The sequence below is a fragment of the Mastigoproctus giganteus genome, chromosome 5 (assembly GCF_048544385.1).
Source record: "Mastigoproctus giganteus isolate SK-2022 chromosome 5, ASM4854438v1, whole genome shotgun sequence".
Taxonomy (NCBI): Eukaryota; Metazoa; Arthropoda; class Arachnida; order Uropygi; family Thelyphonidae; genus Mastigoproctus; species Mastigoproctus giganteus.
In genome coordinates this window covers 59863416-59885940 of record NC_143579.1, presented here as the reverse complement: position 1 = coordinate 59885940, position 22525 = coordinate 59863416, and the positions used below count along the sequence as shown (strand labels likewise).

At 35.1% G+C, this 22525-nt stretch overlaps 1 protein-coding gene across 4 annotated transcripts in view; it reads left to right on the top strand.

The window, feature by feature from the left end:
- The window catches only part of TM9SF4 (transmembrane 9 superfamily protein member 4), a 141236-nt gene that overhangs the window by 34134 nt on the left and 84577 nt on the right, over positions 1–22525 (top strand). For all 4 annotated transcript variants that reach the window (XM_090373238.1, XM_090373235.1, XM_090373236.1 and 1 more), the window contains exons 3-4: positions 3502–3670; positions 12791–12893. In XM_090373238.1, coding sequence (XP_090229364.1) covers positions 3502–3670; positions 12791–12893 — 272 coding nt within the window. The remainder of the gene's footprint in view (positions 1–3501; positions 3671–12790; positions 12894–22525) is intronic.

Below are 22525 nucleotides of genomic sequence, written 5' to 3'. Positions count from 1 at the left end.
TAAAGTGCATGTGGGAAAACAGTTAGTAAGATAACAAAGAAAATAAATTAGTAAATAATATAAAAGACAGAGATCACTGTGACAGATACTAGTAGTACAAGCCTGAGGATCATAGCCAGTTGCAAACCAGCTGGGGTTGAAATGGTCTGTTCACTCAATTATAATAATAAGTCTGCACAGGAACTTGTACTAAGAAGCTTATGATGTATGTAAGCTGCTTAATAATAATGATAGCATTGATAACAAATAGACAGAAGTTATGTCCGGTTCTTGGGTTTTTTTTTTTTTTTTTTGAGCATCTGATCTTGGACAGAAAATTGTCTGACAAGGCTAGCCTGTTGGGTTACCTAATGAACATTGGGGTTGATCCTGGATGTACAGGTGGAGATGCAGCATGAACATGTTCCATATATTGGGCCCTGATATGATGCCCATGACTATTTTACCAATGAATACAAGTCTTCCATCTTTGACCATGTTTGGTACCATCTTTGGCCCAACTTTTTGTGCCATTTTTGTTATGCATTATGTAGGAGAAAGTGTAATTTTGTGTGTTGCTACTTTACCAACGCCGACTGGGCTAGCCATGTGGGTAAAGTGCCTGTCTTGCAACCCAAAGGTCGCGGGTTCGAATCCCGCCTCGGGCTTGGATCAGAGTAGAAAATGCAAAAACCTTGGGAGGTGCAATATGGCTACAGAAGCCGATGCGCCAACAACTAACAAAAAAAAAAAAAACCCTTTACCAACCAGTATTTATTCCTTGGCATAAATATGTTCCACATTAGTGTGTGTACCTAATGTCCAGATTTCTGCTCCATATAGGATGCTGGCATAGGGAAAGGTGATTATGTAATTTCATGCTGCACAAGTTGACAGATGTGAAAGATGTAATTTGAGAAAAGCATTTTCTAACTTTATGGGAATATGATATTATCTGTTATTCTGTTTACAAGTAATAATGGCTGTTTTTATATTTATGATAGTTTTAAAAATCAGCTTAAGAGGGAGCAACTCCTCAAGGTTAAAGACAGTGTGGGCTTGCACAAGATTAAAGAAATTCTCTGAAATTCAAAAAAACTCAAGTAATAGGCGTATAAATGCAGAGGATATTATAGCATTAAAAAAAAGTAATGACTAGTTTTTTTGTTTGGTATCAATTTTCAATTTTTTTAAAATGTGATCTTGATTTAATTTTTGACAATCTTAGTCTAATGGTTGGCCATAAAGTCAAAATAGGAAAAGATTAATATTTAAAAACATTTATATACATAGTTTTAAAATTTTTTTGAAAACTTCCAAATTTATAAAAACAAAACAAAAAGAAACAGGTGGCCTACATGTACCATCTGGTATGTAGGCCACCTGGAGTGGGTTTTTTTTTTTTTTTTTTTTTATAAGGTGTAAGCAACTTTTTCTGCTCATAGTAATATTTTTGGTGGATATTCATTTTTAAAATCCGACAAATGCTGTTATGATGCCATTCCATATTTGATCTTTTTGGTTGAGATACTTTTTAATACAAGCTGCTTGTTCATTCACATTTATAGAATAAAATTTTCTCTACATTCTTTTTGAAATTATATATCTTTAAAAGAGAAGGGGCCTGTGGCACTGGGTTCCACTAAGAAATAAATTCAGTTCGACCAGTAAATGTAGTAGCTAATGACAATAGATAAGTATATTTAATGACAGTAGTTTTTAATGTATCTCTTCATCGGCTGTAGAAGTAGTACATACATACATGAAAATATAAATATAACATAAAAATGTTAGGAATGGAATGAGCAGTGAATGCTCATGTTGAGTGAAAGAGTGCACATGTAGATGTGCGAATGCTGAATTACTTACTACATAGAGAATTAGGTGATTGTTGTCAGGGCAAATTGGGTGTAGTCGTACACCTCTATTGCAGTTTAAAATTTTGCGACAACTAGATATGTGTAGTGGCTCTAACTACAGACAGTGATAATAGTGACGGTATTGGTCAACCACCTCGCTGTCGCGACTGGGATTGAGGTCGTGTTATGTCTACCAAAAATGGTCTGCGACTGCAGATTGTTTAGAGCCACCTGGGCGAATGGCCCTGTCATGTTCCATGAGGCAGTTCTGGAGTCTCCTTGAGCTTTCCAATACATAGCAGCTGCCACAGTCGCAGCAAGTGATCCGGTATATAGTAGTGCTGTGTAAAGGGGGGGGGGGGTGTTTTCACCCACGAGACAAGAGATCGCAAACCTCTACTGGGAAGTTGCAGGCACTTTATACAATACCCACTTAAGATCTTAGAAATGTGATCTGAAGCGCCCGGGTAATATGGGATATAAGCAGTGGATGTTGTCTCATTGCTATGGGGGGGGGGCAGGTCTCAGACTTGCGCCAAGCTCTCGGGCTTGTAGAGCGCATCTGTCCAAGACATGGGTATGGTAACTGATAACCACAGTTGGTGAGATTGGCTGTTATCTTAGAAAATTCGATGTACCTAGCTTCCACGGAGCTGGAATGACTCCAAGCTCGAGAGAGTAGTGTGTATGCGCAGTGCTGCACAGGTGGCATGCACTGAACTGTAGTTTGCAAATTGACCACAGCACATGAGCTTCCAGTATACCAAAGTTTTCAGGTGTGAGCCCACGCACCTCACTAAGACATCCAGGAAAGGAAGGCCCTTGTTCAACTCTAATTCTACTGTGAACTGGATGAATGGGGACAAGAAGTTGAGATGTTGTAGTAGCTGTGTTTCTGAACCTCAGAGGATGACATCCCAATCACAACAGCGAGGTGGTTGACTAATCTCATCACTATTATCACCGTCTGTGGTTAGAGTCACTACACATATCTAGTTGTTGCAACGTTTTAAACCACAATAGAGGTGCACAACTACACCCAATTTTGGAGTTTGTAATGTTAAGACATGACGTTTTATGTTATATTTATATTTTCATGTATGTGCTACTTCTACAGCCGCTGAAGAGATACGGTATCTCGAAAGCTACTGTCATTAAATATAATTAGCTACTGCATTTACTGGTCGAACTGAATTTATTTCTTAGTTATATATCTTTGTTTGGTTGTTATCAAATAACCTTTGTGATGCTGAGCGTGCTGTCATTATTTGACTAGTATAGTATTTACACAATATTCTGTAAATTTTGAAGTGGTATTTTGTATTTGCTACCTCAGTTATAGCTGTTGCTTCCTGGGCACTTAAAATTGTTTTGGGTTTACAGACACCTATGAACTGTCAATTAGATATCACTGGTTTAAGATAATTTTTCATTCTGTTGGATCAAACTATTGAAATTCAAAGGTATTGTTTGAGTAATACTCAAACAAAACTTATGAAATAATAATAATAATAAAAATGCTTACATTAACATGCATGCATATTTTAATTTAAATTTAAATATTTCACTTTAAAGTTAGGAAAATTTTTATGAAAAAAATCTTTGATTACAATTATATTCTGTGTTCTCGTAGCTTCAATTTTTGCATTCCTGTTTCTTTTAGGCGAAGTATTAAGAGGAGATCGTATTGTAAATACTCCATATAAAGTTCAGATGACTATTAACCAAGAGTGTCAAGTTCTCTGCAATAATCCCAAAACTCCTTTGAATTGGTCTGAAGCTGAATCAAAATTAGTGGCTAATCGTATACAACACCAGTATTCAGTTCATTTGTAAGTCTGTTTTATTTCTCCTTCACAAAGAATTTACTTTTAAATTGACATATAAATTTAAAATTCGCTTATCGTGTCATTTTTATATGAGTTCATACATTCCGATATTAACTGTATTTAAAAATAAATTAGTATGTTTTATTAACTTTTAATGAACTATTTGTCTTATACGGCTTCATAAATAAAAATTTACTACTTATCTCAGCTTGGCAGGTCGTCAGCGTTTAAGTATTATAGTAATCATAATCGTGGCATGTGATGCAAGAAAGCAAGCGTATGAGCTTATATAGCATCAGCCAAAAAAAAAAAAAAAAATCGCACAACCATTCCCTCTAAATGTTTGTCCAGTTCCTCCTTAAATTTATTTAACCTATTAACTTCCACAACGACAGATGGAAGTTTGTTCCAGCAATTAACCACCCACTAGCTAAAGGCAAATTTCCACACATCTATTCTACAGCTGTCTTTCCTCAATTTGAATTTATGTCCCCTTAGGTTTGTAATCTGAACAAGTGGAAGAATCCCATCAGAATTCAGCGTGCTCAACCCATTCAAGGCCTTATACACCTTAATCAGATCACCTTGCAGGTGCCTCGTCTCCAACCTCTGCAATTTGCAGAACTTAAGCCTCTCTTGGTAAGAGGATCCCTTCATTCCCCTCACCAATCTTGTTGCCCTTCTCTGTACACGCTCAAGCAAATCTACATCCTTCCTAAAATGAGGCCTTCAGACCTGTACGCAGTACTCAAGGCATGGCCTGACCATTGCCTTATACAGAGGGACAATCATCTCCTTTTCCCTGCTAGCAAAATTCCTGTATATCATTGACAAAACCCCATGACATGCTCTGGCAGCCTGTCTGCATTGCTCAGAAAACTTCATATCTGACTGCACAAGTACTCCCAGGTCATTTTGAATTTCTACTACCCTAAGTGTAGTACCACACAATTGGTATGTTCCTCTGGGGTTACTTCTACCCATATGCAGTACTTTGCATTTGTCAAGGTTAAACTTCAGTTGCCACTTCTCAGTCCATCTTCCCAAATTTTCTAGATTCTGTTGCAGCAGCGTACTGTCATTAGTGTCATTAACAACCCTGCCAACCTTTATATCATCTGCAAACTTCGACACTAAGCCTGATATACCTTCATCAATATCATTGATAAATATACAAAACAACAGTGGACCCAAAACCAAACCCTGTGGGATTCCACTAATAACATTAGTCCACAAAGAGCAGCGCCCATTGAATACCACCCTCTGTCTTCCCCCACTCAACCATTCATTATTATTAATGAATGGTTGAGTGGTTGAATAATAATAATTATTATTATTATTTATTACTATGAACAAAAAATCCTGAACAAAACTTGTGCAGTATTAAAAAAGTATAGTAATTTACAAATATGTCACTTTTATTGAAAGAGTCAGTGAGTCATAATGATGGGTTTAAATAAAGAAATGTTACTGTAGTGTTATCTCAACCATGATATTTGCTTTGTTACCATTTCACACTTGTACTTGCCAGTTTATTAGATGCAAAAATTGGTCAAAATATATTATTTATAATTAAAATATATATGCAAAAGCACATAAAAATAAATGTCTCTTAAATAAATTAGTACTGTAAACTTGGTAAAAATGTATTTCAGTTGTAAATAGTTTCATTTCTAAAAGGCCAACTAGTTTGTAATGTGCATAATGAGATTTTTTAAAAAATAGTCTTTGTGGTGCTGCTGCATAAGCAATCATAACCATGCCAATGCTTTGGAATATTGGAAGAATGCTTAAGTTTTTTTGAAAGTCAGAGCAAGTTAAAATGGAGCAGTAAATGCTAATCAGAACTTGTTACATAATCTTGTTAGCTGTAAAGAAATAAAAATTTTTCACTGTTAATTCTTCCAGACATTAAATATTGTCTATAATGCTATATATTAGTTAAATCTTAATGATTTACAAGAGAAACTGAGTGTTCAAGAGTGAAGTACAGTAACACAATGGTTTGAGGGGACTGTGGTTCAAGCTTGCATGATTGCTAAATTCAGTTAATGATTGTAATCATTGTTGAATTGATTAATTGTAAACTGCTTTTACCTAGAGGTCAGAGCAGTTTACAAACAGGTTGGAGTATAAACAGAACATTAAACCAGTTAATAAGTAAGTTAAGGAGAAAATGATAGACTTTCTTTGTGTAAATGCAATATACCTGGAACTACAAACTACCTTGCTTCATTCTAGAAGGATCCAGCATTCCTGGAAATCAAGTCTTGAATGGGCATTTCAGTTTACAGGTTTGTAAAGTTTGTAAAATAATAAGAGGAGTATACCTCAGTATAGTACGTAGAACACTTCCGTATGATACTCTCCAGAAATTAAAACGAAAAAATCGAAAAACTTACATTAGAGTAACAGATAATTAAAAACCAATTTAACACAATTCTGGCATGAATCTTTATTGGGTGAAGGAGTGTTGTGTATCATGAGGAATTAGTATTAGTAGTGGCAAACGATGCAAGAAAGAAAGCTTATAAAGTATCAGCTGAAAAAAAAAAAAAAAAAACTGCACACTTCACCCATCTATACTCTCTAAGGTAAAAAGAAGGAAATATTGAAAATATGCAATATTTTCATTATATTTGAAAATATGCAATATTTTCTTTACTAATTAAATCTAACTGTAAATGAAACTATCCATGGGCAATCTGGATTATATATTCACTCCTCAGTATAACTTATGCCAGAAACAGTGACTGTTATCAAAGTGAGTAGTTGTAATAAGTGAATTTGTCACAATTAACTGTGTGCTTCTTGTCATATTTTGTGTGACAATTATTTTACTTTAATTTGGTTTGAAATGTTAAAGGAGTTAACATAAACTGAATGTTAGAGGAGGCCTTCTTTATAAAGTTAACAGTGAGTTAATTCATCTAACCTGCCAAATCGTATTCCAAAGGCTTTTCTTGTAAATAAAATGTTGTGTGTACGTTTATTTTATTTACACTGTTGTTTGTTGCTTTACTTTTATCGAAGTTAGAAAAACCATTTTGTTACGCTTGAGTCATTTGTTTACTTAGTTACTCTGGTAAGTAGGTTGAACAATGCTAAGACAGGGTTCAACAAATATGGGGCACTGGGTCACAAATGCTTAAAAATTAATTCTTAGTATTTTTGCTGATTGCCTTATTTAACTGCAGATTAATCTTAAAGAATTGAGGCTGAGTGCAAAATTTTTTCTTTTGTGACGGCAGTGTTCTGTACCTTGAAGATGACTGATACAACTTTTAACCACAGTGGATTCTTGTGGATGCTGAACTGTTGTAACACTGTTCTGGCATGAATCTTATTGGGTGAAGGAGTGTTGTGTATCATGAGGAATTAGTATTAGTAGTGGCAAATGATGCAAGAAAGAAAGCTTATGAAGTATCAGCTGAAAAAAAAAACTGCACACTTCACCCATCTATACTCTCTAAGAATTTGTCTAGTTCTTCCTTGAATTTATTCACACCACCCACTTTCATAACAACAGATGGAAGTTTGTTTCAATAATCAACCACCCACTGACTGAAGGCAAACTTCTGCACATCTATCATGCAATCATCTTTCCTCAATTTGAATTTATGCCCCCTTGTGTGTGTAGTCTCAGAAAGAGGAAGGATGCCATCAACATTTAGCTTATGCAATCCATTCATGGCCTTAAATACTTCAATCAGATCTACCTGCAGGTGCTTAATCTCCAGACACTGCAATTTGCAGAACTGCAGCCTTTCTTGGTTAGAGCTTCAGTGGCTTTGTTCCTTTCACAAAACTGGTTGCCCTTCTGTGCACCCATTCCAGCAGCTCTGTAACCAATTAGAATCAAGTTTGATATGATAGCATGAAAACTAAGTGGTATTCTACTTTATTGTGTATTTGGTAAATGGTATTTTAAGTTTGCAAATGGTTTTGTCATGACTTTTTCGCCTGCTACATAAAATGTATTGTTCAGTTCATTAGAATTTGTAATAATGATAAAGTAGTAGTCATATACTGTATCTCGAAAACCAGCATATTATCCACAAGAAACAAGTTTATCGTGAGTCATGCTATAGATGTTGAAACTTTTGCAAGTCATTCACTTGAGATGCAGTTATTATATCAGATAAGGGGTGAGCTGATAGAGGAATGAGCAATTTACTGAAGTTCCAAAAAACAAACTATTTTTATATGGTTACCTAGTTTGCAGGTTGTGCATCTTTGTTCGCAGAGTCAAACAGATTGTTTTGCTTTATAAGTGATGAACGGTATTTATTTGTATTTAAATTGTATTTAATTATGATTTTATATTTATTTGTATTTAAAAATGTATTTATAATTTTGTGTTCATCTGTTACTTTTGAGAACTAGTGTATATGACATTATATACAGAAAGGGTATAAAGTTTTTTTAACTAGATCTAGATAAACTAGATGTGCTAACAAGGAATAGTTTTTTGGCATTGTTATCAGTGCATTTGTAATCTTTTTTAAGCCACAGTCTTCAGGGGTGTGGTCTGGAGATTTGGCAGGCCAAAGATTCCAAAAATATCAACTGATAATTTTGTCTTTATTAAATGCTGCCTTTATGTTATTTTCAATGTTTGGCATGGCACTGTCCTGCATGAACATTATATCATCAGAAGGAATATTTGTATAATGTGGGGATAATCTTAGTATATATAAAGCTCAGATATCAGTCCCTGTTTACTGTGCATGTGTAATTTAAGCTTCCCAAAACCTTGGATTTAGTTCCATCCTTAGTGATGTCCATTTTCATCTAAAATCTGCCAAGCTTCACTTGCTCTTCCCAACAGAAACTCAATTATCACTTTCCTCAACTACTACCCATCTCACTTGAGTTAGTTATTTGCCCTGTGGTTCCTTCTGCTTTAAAAGTGGTACTTAGGTGTCTACTGTCGTATTCCTTGTCAGAGACTTTCAAATCATGAATCTCGTCCTCCCCCACCTTAAAATCTCTGTATCCTGTCCCATCAAATTTATTTGTTCCATTTGCCATTTTTTCATTTCTCCAAGTCACTCAGAACTTTTTGACTGTCCTTTCTTTGAAGTCTGACTTTCTCAAATAAACAGTCTTCAAATATTTCTTTAATTATTCCTATTTCTCCAGGTCAAATACAAACTGGTATTAAATGTGAAGACAACAGTTGAAATTTGTTGTGTTAGCCTGATGCTTTATGTAACACTTTAGGACTGAAAAACTGAGTTTCCCGTTGCTAATTTTGCCCACAAAAAAAAAAAAAAAAAAAAAGCAGACAATCCAGTGTCCTTGTAACAAACATCTCTATGCCACAAATTAATTATGGAATGAAAAAATGCTATAATTCTGAAGTTTTCATGCAAAAGAAACTAAAGAAGTTATGAGGTACCAGCATACTATCTGATCAAAAAAAAAAGTTTGGGAACTGAACTAATATTTGGGAAATTATGAAATTTACCAGCTATTTAGATTAATCTTCTTTTGAAGTAGTCTTCTTGATACTGTATACATTGATTCCAGTGCTTCTTTCAGAACTGCTAATAGTTCCTATATCACATTCTGAATAATTGCCTTAGTTGTTGCAAATCTGTGACAACTTTTAACAAAAAAAAAAAAAGATCTAGGGAGCTAAATTCAGTGAGATGGCAGATTTGTGGGTACTAGAGTGAGGGGCGCTTCACAAGAAATTTGTCATAATCAAGCACCAGTTTCCTAAAGCCCACTTTCCTGGTCGTTTTCTCCAAACAGTATCGCACAAAAAATTGCCACAGAACTGTTTTGTAATATTCTCAGTTCACTGTTTCACCTTGTGGGACAGATTCATAATGAACAGTGCCCTGCAAGTCAAAAAAAAAAAAAAAAAAACATGATTATCATGTCTTTTTTTTGCCTTGCAGAACATGGCCTTTGTTCTTAGTCATAGCCATACACCCATGGTTCATCACCAGTGATGTCTCGTGATAAGACATTTTCACTTGTTAAGGCCAACAAAAGAGCTTCTGGAGTAATCAGCCTGTATCTTTCGGGGCTGCTAGCATTAGTGTCCTGCCATGGCTATAAAATAAATGTTTGTGTAAAGAAAAAACACCATGAAAATGAGTGACAGTAAGAGTGATGTTATGACAGTATGAGTGACATTGTAATATTCAGAGATATTACTAGGGGCAGACAAATGTGTGTATGTTTATTTTATTTATGCTGACTTGAGCATAGCTTGAGAGGTGTGTGCACACATGTACTTTCATGTGAACTGGGAGAGGTGGGTGCGCTTCTTGGAACTTGTCCATGGTGTATATATACAGTACTTGGGTATGCCTCTGGTAATGTTTGAGTTTCTTTAAAAAAAAAAAAAAAAATTAAATTAAAAAAAAAAAAAATCCAAGTCAATCTTGAATTGACTTGGATAGAACAAAAAACAAATTTGTTCTATGCCTGTAGCATTCGTCTTCCTAGAATCCATATTTACCTTGGCTTTTGTTTTCTGGCAGATTTACTTTTTCTAATCTGCCGGAAATTTATGTCAAAATGGAAAAATACTTTGCTGCATTTCGACATACACTGATTGTATGTTGAAATTTTCTCCTGTAAATAGAGTCCAATTTCTATAAAACAGTCTTGCTCTAATGTACATATCTAACATATATTATGTACTGCATGCTTAATCCGAGAAAGAATTTGAGTTTTTCAGGTGGTGGACCACTCACCTTATTTGTCACTTTTTGACTGTTTTCAAAAATAAAATCCACACTCAAATGACCATTGCCCCATTGCAGACATTCAAAAGGATGTGATGCAAGCTTTGCAGGCAATTCCAGTAGAAGCATTCTAAAAATGTTTTGAGCATTGGAAGGATGGTTGAAATAAGTTTATAGCCCCCTTAAAATGAAGACTTTGAATACAACTTTGAAGGGGACAACACTCATTTGGATGCATGATTTTGGGTATGTTCATTAAAAAACCAGTTTTCTTTGTAGTCACTGTTTTTATCAGTTTTTATCTGCTGTTATTATACAAAATAATAACAACATGCTGTTGTTATTATTTTATATTTTTATTTTATTTTATTTTATTTAGTGTAATAAATTCTCATCCAGATTTTATGGAATTCAAATAAGAAACAAGCTTACCAGTAACGAAAAGGTTGAAGTTGATCCAGTTTTTCATGGTTGATAATGAAATCATTATATCAAAACTATATTTGTTTGGAACTTGGAGGGTATTTGCTGATCAGAGTTTCATAAAGAACCAAGGAAAGCCTAATTAGATGTAATCCTCTAAGCAACTTTAGAATTTTAAATAATATACAGTAAAATTAAAAGTTGAAAATAAATATGGTGTAATCGGATAATGATTTTTATGAAATTAAAAGACTATTATAAACACTACTATACCTTGTTGAAGAGATAGTTGCAACTGCAGACAGTAATGCTAATAAAGTGCCAGCTGCCACCTGCATACAAGCAAAAACTAAAATAACAATTAGAAAAATTTCAGAAATAAATAAGCAGAAGCCTACGCCCAATCTTGGAAGCAAAGCCACATGGTTTCCTGCTTAAGGTTGATGCAGCAGCTACCAGTAACAAATTCCTACCTAACCCATGGGAAGTTAAAGACTCCACTAGAGAAGAAAAACCTGAAAAAAGTTTAGGTGGAACCACTGTGACCACTTTCAAGAGACATTAACTCTGTGGAAAATTCTTATTTCTACTTTAATTTTTGCCTGTATTCAGGTGGTAATTAGCACATTGTCAGCATTACTAGTTGTAGTTGCAACTGCCTCTTCAACATGATGTTATTAGTGTTTTAATTTTATGAGAATTGTAAAGTAAAATGTTTCTATAACAACATTCGAAATGGTACTTTTATTATATCATTATGCTTTAATTATGTTATTCAAAAAAGGTAGAAAACATTACAAAGGTGATGATGAATTTTTTTTATTGCTGCTTTTAAAACTTCCTCCCACCATTGTTATTTGGTTTTTTTTTTTTTAGGAGCATTAGCAACTAAGGCCATATTGCTCTGGGATATGTGGTGGTCATTCCCTGACCTTTCCGCATTTGGTGGTCACGGGCTCGAACCCCGGTCTGATCAAGAAGCGTGTGCTATGCACTGCTGCTCCTGCCCACCGGGCTACGAATGCGCCTCCTCCCGCCATGTCTGTACTGTATTTACAATATGGGCTACAGTAATGCCATTCATTATTCTCCAGTAAAGTTTTTCTTTCATTGCAAACCAGTTCATTTTAGGCATATGTGTGCTCTTAAAATAATTTGTACTGAATTATTCATCAACACTATTTCATTCAAATGAGATTTACAAAGTGCTAATAATAAAGGGAAGTTGGATGGTACCAAGAAATATTTTTGTTATAGTGAAATTTTCATTAAAAAGGTATTTGTTGTAATGTGATTTCACTGTATTTGTCACTAGTTATCAGCTCAGAAGAAGAGTTGTTACTTATCAGTTTTGTGATAAAGTAACAAAGCTTGTTTTAATCGTTCGTACATTATATTCATTATGAGATGAAGCGCCTCCGTAGCCAGGTGGGCAGGAGCAGCAGTCCGTAACACACGCTTCCTGATTAGACCGGGGTTCGAGCCCGTGACCACCAAATACGGAGGATGTGGAAAGGTCAGGGAATGACCACCGCATATCCCCAGCCCGGATAAAGGGTAAGGGTTGGCGTCAGGAAGGGCATCCGGCCGTAAAAAGATTTCATGCCAAAACAGTAAAAACGCTGACCTCATATATAATGGGAAAACGGCGGGGACAAAAAAAAAAAAAATATATATATATATATATATATAAGATGAAGTGCATCTCTGAATTATGTTTTCCTATTTATGAGAAGGGGAAAATTGCCAGAAGTATTATCATAAGCCTTAGCACAAATTGAATGGTCAATTTGTGCTAGGAGTTATGATAATTCTTTGGATAGAAAACTTCTCTTAAAGGCATAGGTGAATTGCAGATTTTTTTTTTTTTTTTTAAGTAAACAGGCATACTTTGTGTGTTTTGGACATGATACTGCCCTTTTCACACGTTTAATAAACTATTTAATAATAATGCCCTCATTTAAATACCTGATTTCTTATTTCTTTACAGACTTGTAGATAACCTTCCTTGTGCTACAAAATCTGAATTGCCAGATGCTAATCAACCAAAATATGAACATGGCTACAGGCTAGGCTTTGTTGATAATGGTGTGGTAAGAGCTTATTTAATTGTATTTGATAAGTTCATCCAAATTTTTCAATAAATCTATTACATATGAATGTTCATTATTAGTAGTGTTTATTATTTTTTTTTCGTTTTCAAAAGAAGTTGTGTTGGTTCTTCTATGTGAATATATATTTAACTAACGTTCTTGTTTTTTTCCTCTCTCTCTCTCTGTTTATGTTCTAAGATACCCACTTAAATCCTGTGTGTGTGTGTGTGTGTGTGTGTGTGTGTGTGTGTGTGTGTGTGTGTGTGTGTGTGTGTGTGTGTGTGTGTGTGTGTGTGTGTGTGTGTGTGTGTGTGTGTGTGTGTGTGTGTGTGTGTGTGTGTCCTTTGATGTTCAGTTTACTAGATTGTTATTTTTGTAAATTAATTATCCTTTATGTTAGCAACATGCAGCTCTTTGAACATGTAACTGCGGCTCTTTAACTTTTAGTCCACATGTACGACAAGCAACATATTTCTGCGAGCAAATATTTTCGAACACGAACTACATATAAAAATAAATCAAGAAACCATCTGAACAATGCGAGTCTCTCAGCATGTTTAAAGAAGAAAATTACAGTCACCTAATGTTGAAAGACTTGCTCAAGAAGTTCAGCAGTAAAAGTCACATTAATTCGTACCTAATTGGATGTTTGTTGTGTTTTTTTCAGTATTAATAAATAATATTTCAAAAAATATATTTTTTTTAATAAAACACCTTCCCACTATTCAATTTCTTAAAATACTCCCCCCCTCCTCATCCCAGCTTGAGCTGAGGTGCGGCTCTTCGGATTCTTTTTTTTTTATTATTATTATTAGATCAAAAATGGCTCTTCACTCAAAAAAGATTGCCGACCCCTGCTCGCTCTATGCGTTTATTGTAACCTAATATGAGTGTCATATATATATGGTGTATTTGTTTAACTGTGGATAACTGGAACTAAGTAAAGACAATACTTCACTGCATGCATCACTGTCGTTAATAAATTTGCAAAACTTATATGTAATAATTTATAATACATTTCTTTGTGTTACAGTTCCTTTCTTGGAATCTTTGTTGGAGGCTAAGCAATGAAATGGATACATACATAATATGTGGTCATGGCAACTAGTCTAGGGCCATTCCTGATTAATACTGATTGTAAGCACAGCACATTGTGTGCGCGTGTGTGTTAACCGCAGTCTTTTGTGTGCTAACAGAGAGATCTGGGTTCAGTTCCTGTTGATGGCTGGAGGAATTTCTGAAGTGATCTTTAATCAAAACTGTAGTGAGGGAATTGTATTTTCTTCTATGAGTTATTCTGGATTTTTTAGCTCATGCAGCATGCAAATTGGCTCATATATGAATACATACAGAAAGCTCCAATACCGCTGAAATAATAATTTGAATTTTTATGTATGGAATTATCAGAGTATTTTATGGTACTAAACTTGGTTTTGCTGTGACTGCAAAGAAAAAGTAATCTTTAATGATGCAGTTATAGAAGAGCTGTGGAAATAAGCTTTCAAACTAATAATGTTACTTTTAAGAACTTTTGTATTGCATTTAATTTGTTTGTAAGCCCCATATCAACAGGTGCTGAAGTTGCTGCTATACTTCTTGCACATCATCATAGCATCACGAAACAAATGTTCTCTGGATAATAGTGAAAGTGGATTATCACAAGCCATAAAAAGTGGTGTTTCAATATTGCATAAGTTGTTTCATATTTTGATAGTGAAAAGGGTTTTTTTTTTTTTTTTTTTCTTTTATATCACGAAGCACGTACGGTGATGTTCAAAAAATTGCATCACTTCATTTTTTAGGTGGTTTGTTCTTATGCTGGCAGCTAATATTTTGGAAATAGCTGAAAGAACATAAGTAATAACAATACACATATTAAACTATTAATTGCAGAAAAATTTACTTTTATACCTTATGGGTAAATATACAATGAAATAAATATTTTTTTTCCGAAATAACAGCATGTTACTTACTTATGGTTCATATAATAACAAAAAGTCTACGAAATCAGTGTTTTTTTTTTTTTTTTTTTTTTTTTCATTACTTCACTCATTTTTCTACAATAGGCAGATATATAACCAAAAAAACACCACAAAATGCACACTAATATTTTGATGACCAACTCCTTATTTTGATGACTTTTGCACATCATCATGGCGTCAACTGGAAAAGGTTCTGAATGTATTCCTGGGAAATCTTGTGGTACCAAACATGGATTAATGTTTCCTGCAACTCTCCAAGTGTTTCTGGTTTCTTTTGCATTACTGTAACACCCATTTTGTTCCAACAGTTTTCATTGGATTGAGGTCTGTACTGTTCCCAGGCCATGTTAATGTGCAAATTGATTTATTCTTCAAATATTTTTACACTTGTGGACAGTAAAGGCAGCGAAATAAATTACATTTATTTAAGTGCAATGTTCCATAAATTTTAAAACTTTTGCTAATTTTAGAAAGTAGTACTTATGGTTTTGGCTCTGACAGGGAGCAGAGTCATCCAGAAAAATGTAATTAGCAACATCCTCATAGTGATCTGTAACTGTGCAAAGTAATCATGTCTCAAGAATGTCCATGTACATCTCAGCATTCACTGTACCCTTCACAAATTCAAGATGACCAACTCCTCTATGTGAAATACAGCCCCATATCATTTGAGATGCAGAATTTCATTGTGGGGATGATACAGTCAGGATGAAATTCTTCTTCTCTTCGTCTAACAGTCTGCTGGCTGTCTGAAACACACAAGTTGAATTTGATTCATCAGGGAAAATAGCACATTTACACTGATCCTTATATCAATTAGCATGCTCTTTTACCACACTTTAGTTGCTGAGCTTTCATTTTTTGTGTCAAGAGTGGTTTTTTCTTTGGTGACATGCTAATAATCCAGATGAAGAAAGTCATCCCTGTACTGTTTCTGATAATTTTCAAAATAAACATGCCACTGCTGACTGATTACAGTGAATCCTTTTAGCTATTTCATGTATAGAATGTCCCTCTGCATTCAGCACAACAGCAACACTTTTCCTGTGTGGTGTTAATTGTGAAAACTTATCCATTGCAATGCACAGAATACTGGGCTCATGGCATATGCACTATATTTAAACTTCCACTAAGGTGATGCAATCATATATGGCACATAACATTATCTAAGAGAGCTTGCTAGAGATGGATGATGCAATAGGGTAATACTGTTACAAAATATATATGATATATTGCTGAATTTCACAGAAATTTGGTGAATTTTGCAAGTTTTGAGCAAAAGGAATATGAAAATAGGATCCTGTAACATCAGAGGCTAGTGGTGGGCCCTTAGATATCCATGACAGATTAATTTTTAGCAAGTTGATCAGGAAAGTAAGTTACCAATTTTCCTTTATAATGTTCCCTGCTCTAAATTTATTTGGACGAGAAAGATTTAGCAGCAACTGTGGAACTCCCTGAAGGCATTGTGTTCCTGCAAAGTAATGTGTTTCATGAGACTGTTGTTGAGGATAAATTATTAACTCTTTAGAGAGAGATGTTTAATATTGAGTTTGTAGATGTTTTTCCCAGAGATGGGATATGTAGTTGGAATTGTATTTGTGTGTACAAGTAAATTTTAATAACTGTGAATAACCCTCTTGTAAAGTGCAGATGTAGAAATGTTCATGTTACTCAGGGAGACTGTATTTTATATGTGTGTTAACTGATGAGAATTTTGCCTTATAAAGTGATATGGATGATTAAGACCTAACAAAATTATTATATTAAAATGTTCTTTGATATTAATGTGTGTTGGGAGTAAATTTATCTTCACTCTTCTCTTTTCCAAAAGGTCATGGAGCCTTTTCAGCAGTCAGGGGCCCTAACAGAATTAAATTACAATTACAGTCTACAGAAGTTCAAGTCTAATGTCAACAAATATCTTCTCTCATCTTCTCAACCTCCAACCTAAGCATGGTACTAAGTGCTATAGGTTCTAATACCTCTCGTGTTTGGGGTTTTCATAAAAAAAAAAGGAAAAAAAAAGTGATGCAATTTTTTTGAGCTCCACTGTATCTTAGAATGGTGTTCCAGATAAAATGGAATTTCGCGAGAACTAGATTGTAAGTTGCAAAGGGAAAAAAAATGCAATTTAGATGATAGTTAATTGAAAAATAGAATTCGAACTGAACTATCAAAATCTGGAACATCAGCTACGTTTGCCTGACACTTCTGCTTACAATTTGCTAGTACTTTTATATATACAGGATGATGTGATTTGTCTCATTTATTTTTAAGAATTAAAGGCAGCCTTTAGTTAAATTCTTAACTCTTTTATCCTTACACACCAGAATCGGCCGAATTTAGTATTAATTATGATAGCTTAACCATATTTCAGAAAGGAAAATCCTTTGCATGAATAAGTTTCCCAAAAATAAGTGGGAACATGAGAACTGGAAAGACTGACACCTCAAGGGACATCAATTCATCCCACCATAATAATTTTACCTTATAATGGGACTTTAAATATCAAATGAAAAATCAGTCTTTCTTTGGAAATATGAAGTCTTTGCATTCTAATATGAGTAACAGATCTGCAAATTGAAACTCTTAGGATGGGGATTTCTGTTTTAATGTGTTACTCTCCCTAAGTCTGTTGTGCTGATTTCAAAATTGAAATCCACGTGTGTTTTTTTTTTTTTTTTTTTTTGTTTTTTATCATAAAATTATTTTCCACACGCTGGTAAAAAGGAAAACATGTTTTTCCTTATTTCATAAATTTTTACTTATCCAAGTAATTTTTATGCGATTTATTCTCTGAATAAATTCTAGGTCTTTTAGTCTCAAATGAATGTCTTTTCATTTTATACATTATCTCTCAGGGGGATAATTGTTGAGGCAGGAAATCATCAAGGAATATATCCTCCCCCACGATGCCTCTGCAGGTCAACACAACATTTTTCCCCAGCCCTTGGTACAATTACCTGATGTAGAGTTTACTACACTGGCAGTCCACTTGTTACACAGTTGCACACATCCGAGGACTCTTAAGGTTAAAGATACAGTTCACAGCATTTGTGAGAACCATATCTGTAACCTTAAGTCCTAAGATCCTCTAGGTGAGGGGTCAGCAACCTGCGGCTCTTTAACTTTTACCCCACATTTACAACAAGCTACATATTTCCGCGAGCAAATATTTTCAAACATGAACTATATTAAAAATAAATCAAGAATCTGTCAGCAAACAATGCGAAGTCTCTCAGCATGTTTAAAGATGAAAATTACAGCATACACACCTGACGTTGAGAGACTTGCTCATTCATACCTAATTGGATGTTTGTGCGTTTTTTCAGTATTAAAAAATAGAAGAACAACTCTTTATTGTATACAAAAGACACACGTCATACACAATACCCTTCACGGCTACAAGCCAGGGGCTTACAGGAGAGGCTAATACAATGAAATAAACATGGATGAGAGAGGAGAGAAAAAAAACAATATCATTACTAATTATACAAGTGTAGGATTAAATATTGGAGAAAAAATAACAAATTTACATATGAAAATATATACAAAACAGCATGTTTTCAAGGTAGATTATTCTCCAGGGAGCAGTCCTTTAACAGTGCTGGAGTCGTCTGAGCAAGCAGAGAAAGCTGTAACACTGTAGTGATGAATCAATGGCAGTGATGAACAGAGCAGGTTCTAATGTCTTGTGACATATTTCTGAGAAGGAAGTCGATAGATTAATTTCTGCCTATATTTTTTATTGACTGTGAACTTGTAGAGGTTGCTGTCCAAGGAGTGTATGTACTCCAGCATTTGCACGGGTAAGAACAGATCAGATAACTTTAACCGGTTTGGGGTGGCCTAAAGGACTGGATTGGCCCTAAGGCTTGGTACCAGGATTCTCCATCTGCAGTTATCCCAGAAGTCTGGTTCCGAAATAATGCCAACCATCATTTTCACAGCAAAGACGAGTCTTCTCTCATGGATGATAGCAGGAAGGTTCCTGATGTTTAGAGCTGCCACTATCTGGGTAGATTTTGGTGAAGGGGAAAGCCGAAATTTCCGTACGGCCCACATCTGTAGCCAAAATTCGCTTGCAAAAATCCATCTAAGATGCATTATGGAAGTTGAGGTCCAGACTTCTGTGCCATAAAGTATGACCGGATAGACATATTTTTTTTTTAATAGATCACCTTACCACTATTCCATTTCTTAAAAAACTCCCCCCCGCCCCCAACATCCCAGCTTGAACTGAGGTGCGTCTCTTTGGATTCTTTTTTTTTTTTAATTAAATCAAAAATCTTCACTCAAAAAATGTTGCCGACCCCTGCTCTTGCATAATCATTGCTGGAGAAATTTCTTAGAAGTCTCGTCCATTCAGCACAGCTCAGGTGCCAATTTCAGCAGAAACATTGGCAAGTTCACTGTCTTTCCCTCCTGGATTGCTCACTTTCCCCAACCTCAAAAGCAACTTCAGACTCTGTTCTCCTCAGACCCACCCAATTACCCTTCCCTCACCTTTTCCCACATCTAGAATTACTTCTGCCAGCACCAGGAGGTCCTAAAGAATTCAAAACAGGTTTTCCAGGCAGCTGACAGCCAGCCAACTGAACCAAGCACTGTCCATCCAATCCTCAGTCATCCTACATAGATCACTGTATTCAAGACAAGCAAAAGCCAATCAGCATAACACAGCTTTCTCTGAAGGCTGCAACGGTATCACAGTCTGTTCAACTCCAGGAAATAATAAGTGTTGAGAGTATATAGTCCCGCAGAGCCCTACTCAGATCAGTCACAATCTTCCATTACCTTTGTGGCTGCCATCCAGTTGCTTCATGGTGGCAAATATGTTGTGTAGTTTTTTCCAGGCTTAAAAAAAAAAAAAAAAAAAAAAAAATCCCAAAATATGCTGTTGAAGGCTAAATTTCAGCCAAAATGTATGGTAGTCTCCCCTTCCCTCACTTCTCTATTTCTACTTGTGGGGTATACTGATGTTTATTTTAGTGTATTATTTTTTGCCTTGTACACCAAAAAGTGGCAACTGTTGTTCATTAAGTTATTTCTGATTCATACAGAGCAGTGTTCATTCTTAGTGTATCATGTTGCATGTAGAAGATTGCCCTTCAACCCTTATGTTGTTATTTTTAGTGTTATAGCTTGCACTCCCAATAAGTAAAAATAGCATGGAAATATGCAAAAGGCAAAGATTTCATTTTATTTGGATAAAAAAAAGTCCCTATGTAGGTACGAGACTTTTTCTCAACTTAGATTTCATTTCCTCAACAATTAAACACAACAGTAACAAACTCTGTGGAGCTCGTAGTTTATCTTTTTTAGCAAATTCTGTAATGTTTTTCTTTTTTTACAAATGTAGCAAAATGTCAGTTTATTTACAACTACATTACATTAAAAAAAAAAAAAAAACACTTGGTTTTTACTTAGATTGGCAACAATTGTACAAGTCCTTATACCCTTCAACAGTTAAAAAAAATTTAACCTTCCCCCATTACCCAATTCTTTCATGTGTTTGTCCACTCCCTCTTTAAATTTAGATAAACCTCCATGAGAGGACAGAAGTTTATTATGATAGTGAGTCACTCTTGACTAAGGAAGATTTTAGCCACCTCTTCTCATTTTAAATTATGCCCTCTTGGGCATGTCTTGTGACAATGGTGTAAAGATGCCCTCAGTGTTTAATTTACTCATTCCCTTTAAAGACTTAAACACTTCAGTAAGGTCACCCCTGCAGATGACTACTTATAAACATAAATACAGAACTCAAGTTTCAGTTTATATGAATACTCCTTTTTTGTTCCCTTAGCCAGTCTTTCCTTCCTTCTTTATCCTTTATCATTAGTGGGGCTAAATGATGCAAGGAAACAAACTTTTTCTCAAAGCAGCCAAAGATAATTAATAAAATAATAATAATAATAAGACGAAGAAGAATAAAATTAAAATGAAATGGAATGTTCATGCTATTCTCACTCCCACATTTTAACCATCCATTTCCACTTTGAACTTAGTAGTAGTAGTTTTAGTGAGACTCACTGCCTCTGCTACATTGGGAGGGAAACTGTTCAACAACTTGCAGGCCATAGGTGAACTTTGTGAGATCCAGTTTTCTATTCTTTCCTGAGATTTGATATTTGTACCCTCTGATTCTTTTCTCACCTACAAGATAGAAAAGACCTTCCTCATTAATTTTAACCAACTCCTTCATCCCCTTATATATTTCAATCAGATCTTCTCTTGGGTGCTTAGTTTTCTAACTTTGCAGTCCCCAGATTGTAACCTGTTCTTCATAATGTGCATTGATTTGCACTCATTGCTAATTGGGTTGCCTGGTTTCAGCACCCTCCAGAAGTTCTGTCCTTTTTAGATGCAGTTTAACAATCTCCGCAATCTCTTGTATGGTGGAATAATGATATCTTTCTACTAGAAAAAGTCCTATAAATCTTGGACAGAACACTATATTCCTTCCTAGAATCCTTTTATTTCAGTAAAAATTGTCAGATTGAATCATAAAACCTAATTGTATTTTGTCTTGAACCAATTTTAGCTCCTCTTCCCCTAGCTTATACATAATTCCATATTTCTGTTTCCACATTTAGAAGTGTTAAACTTTGGTTGCCGTTTTTTGGACCATATATGTAACTGATCTAAGACTTTTTTGAAGCAACACGGCTTGCTTTGAATTGATAACCATCTTTCCCACCATAAGCATCAGCAAACTTTGGCAGCAAACTTGGGTACTTTCATCAATATCATTTATGAAAATTATAAATAGGAAAGGATACAACACCTAGCCCTTTGAGGTCCCACTCATTATGCTGGTCCACCTTGAAGAATAACTATTTAAGGCAACCCCTCTGTCCTCTATCTTTTAGCCAGCTTTCAATCTAGTGGAAGGCCTTGGGAGGAATTACCCATTAGGATGTGTTTGGATGTCTACTGACCCATTGGAAAAAAAAAAAAAAAAAATTACCATAATCTCTTCAGCTCAATTTTATAATCAACTGCAGTTCCACATTACTTGTCTTCAAAAGCACTCCAGTTTACAACAAGGAGAATTTTGAAAACTGTTTATTGCCCCAAAAGTTATTTTTTGTGTTCACGGATAATTTAGATTTGTGTTAATATTCTGTAGCTGTTTGTACTGCCACAATTTTCTTATATCTATGGCTGTAAAATGCTGAAGTCATTCAATTCTGTAAGCAGAAAATATATCGGAGAAGTCACTGCACCATTTCTTGTGTATTACAGAAATGCATTTTTTAAACGTAGTCTTCTTGGCAGTGTTATTGAAAAGTGAGTGCCTGCTCAGGGTTCTAATTAGCTGAGCTTTATTGATGTGCTGTTTATACAACTTCTCTTTAGGAACTACTGTTTCTTGACGGTTGCTTTGATCTGCATGGTAGCACCGATCAGCAAAGCTGTTTTCAATTTACTTTTTGGTTTATGTGCATTTTACATCTGAGTTTTTGACTTTAGCGTACTGTGTAGGTAGTTGCAACTTCTTTTTTTTTTTTTTTTTTTTTCAAATGGTTTCACTTGTGCATGGTGGGTGACCACCCAGCTGTGAACCAACGTAAGCAGGGGTCGAGGTGTGGCACCCACACCACATGGAGGAATGCAGCCCCTCTATGTTACCAGGCAGTA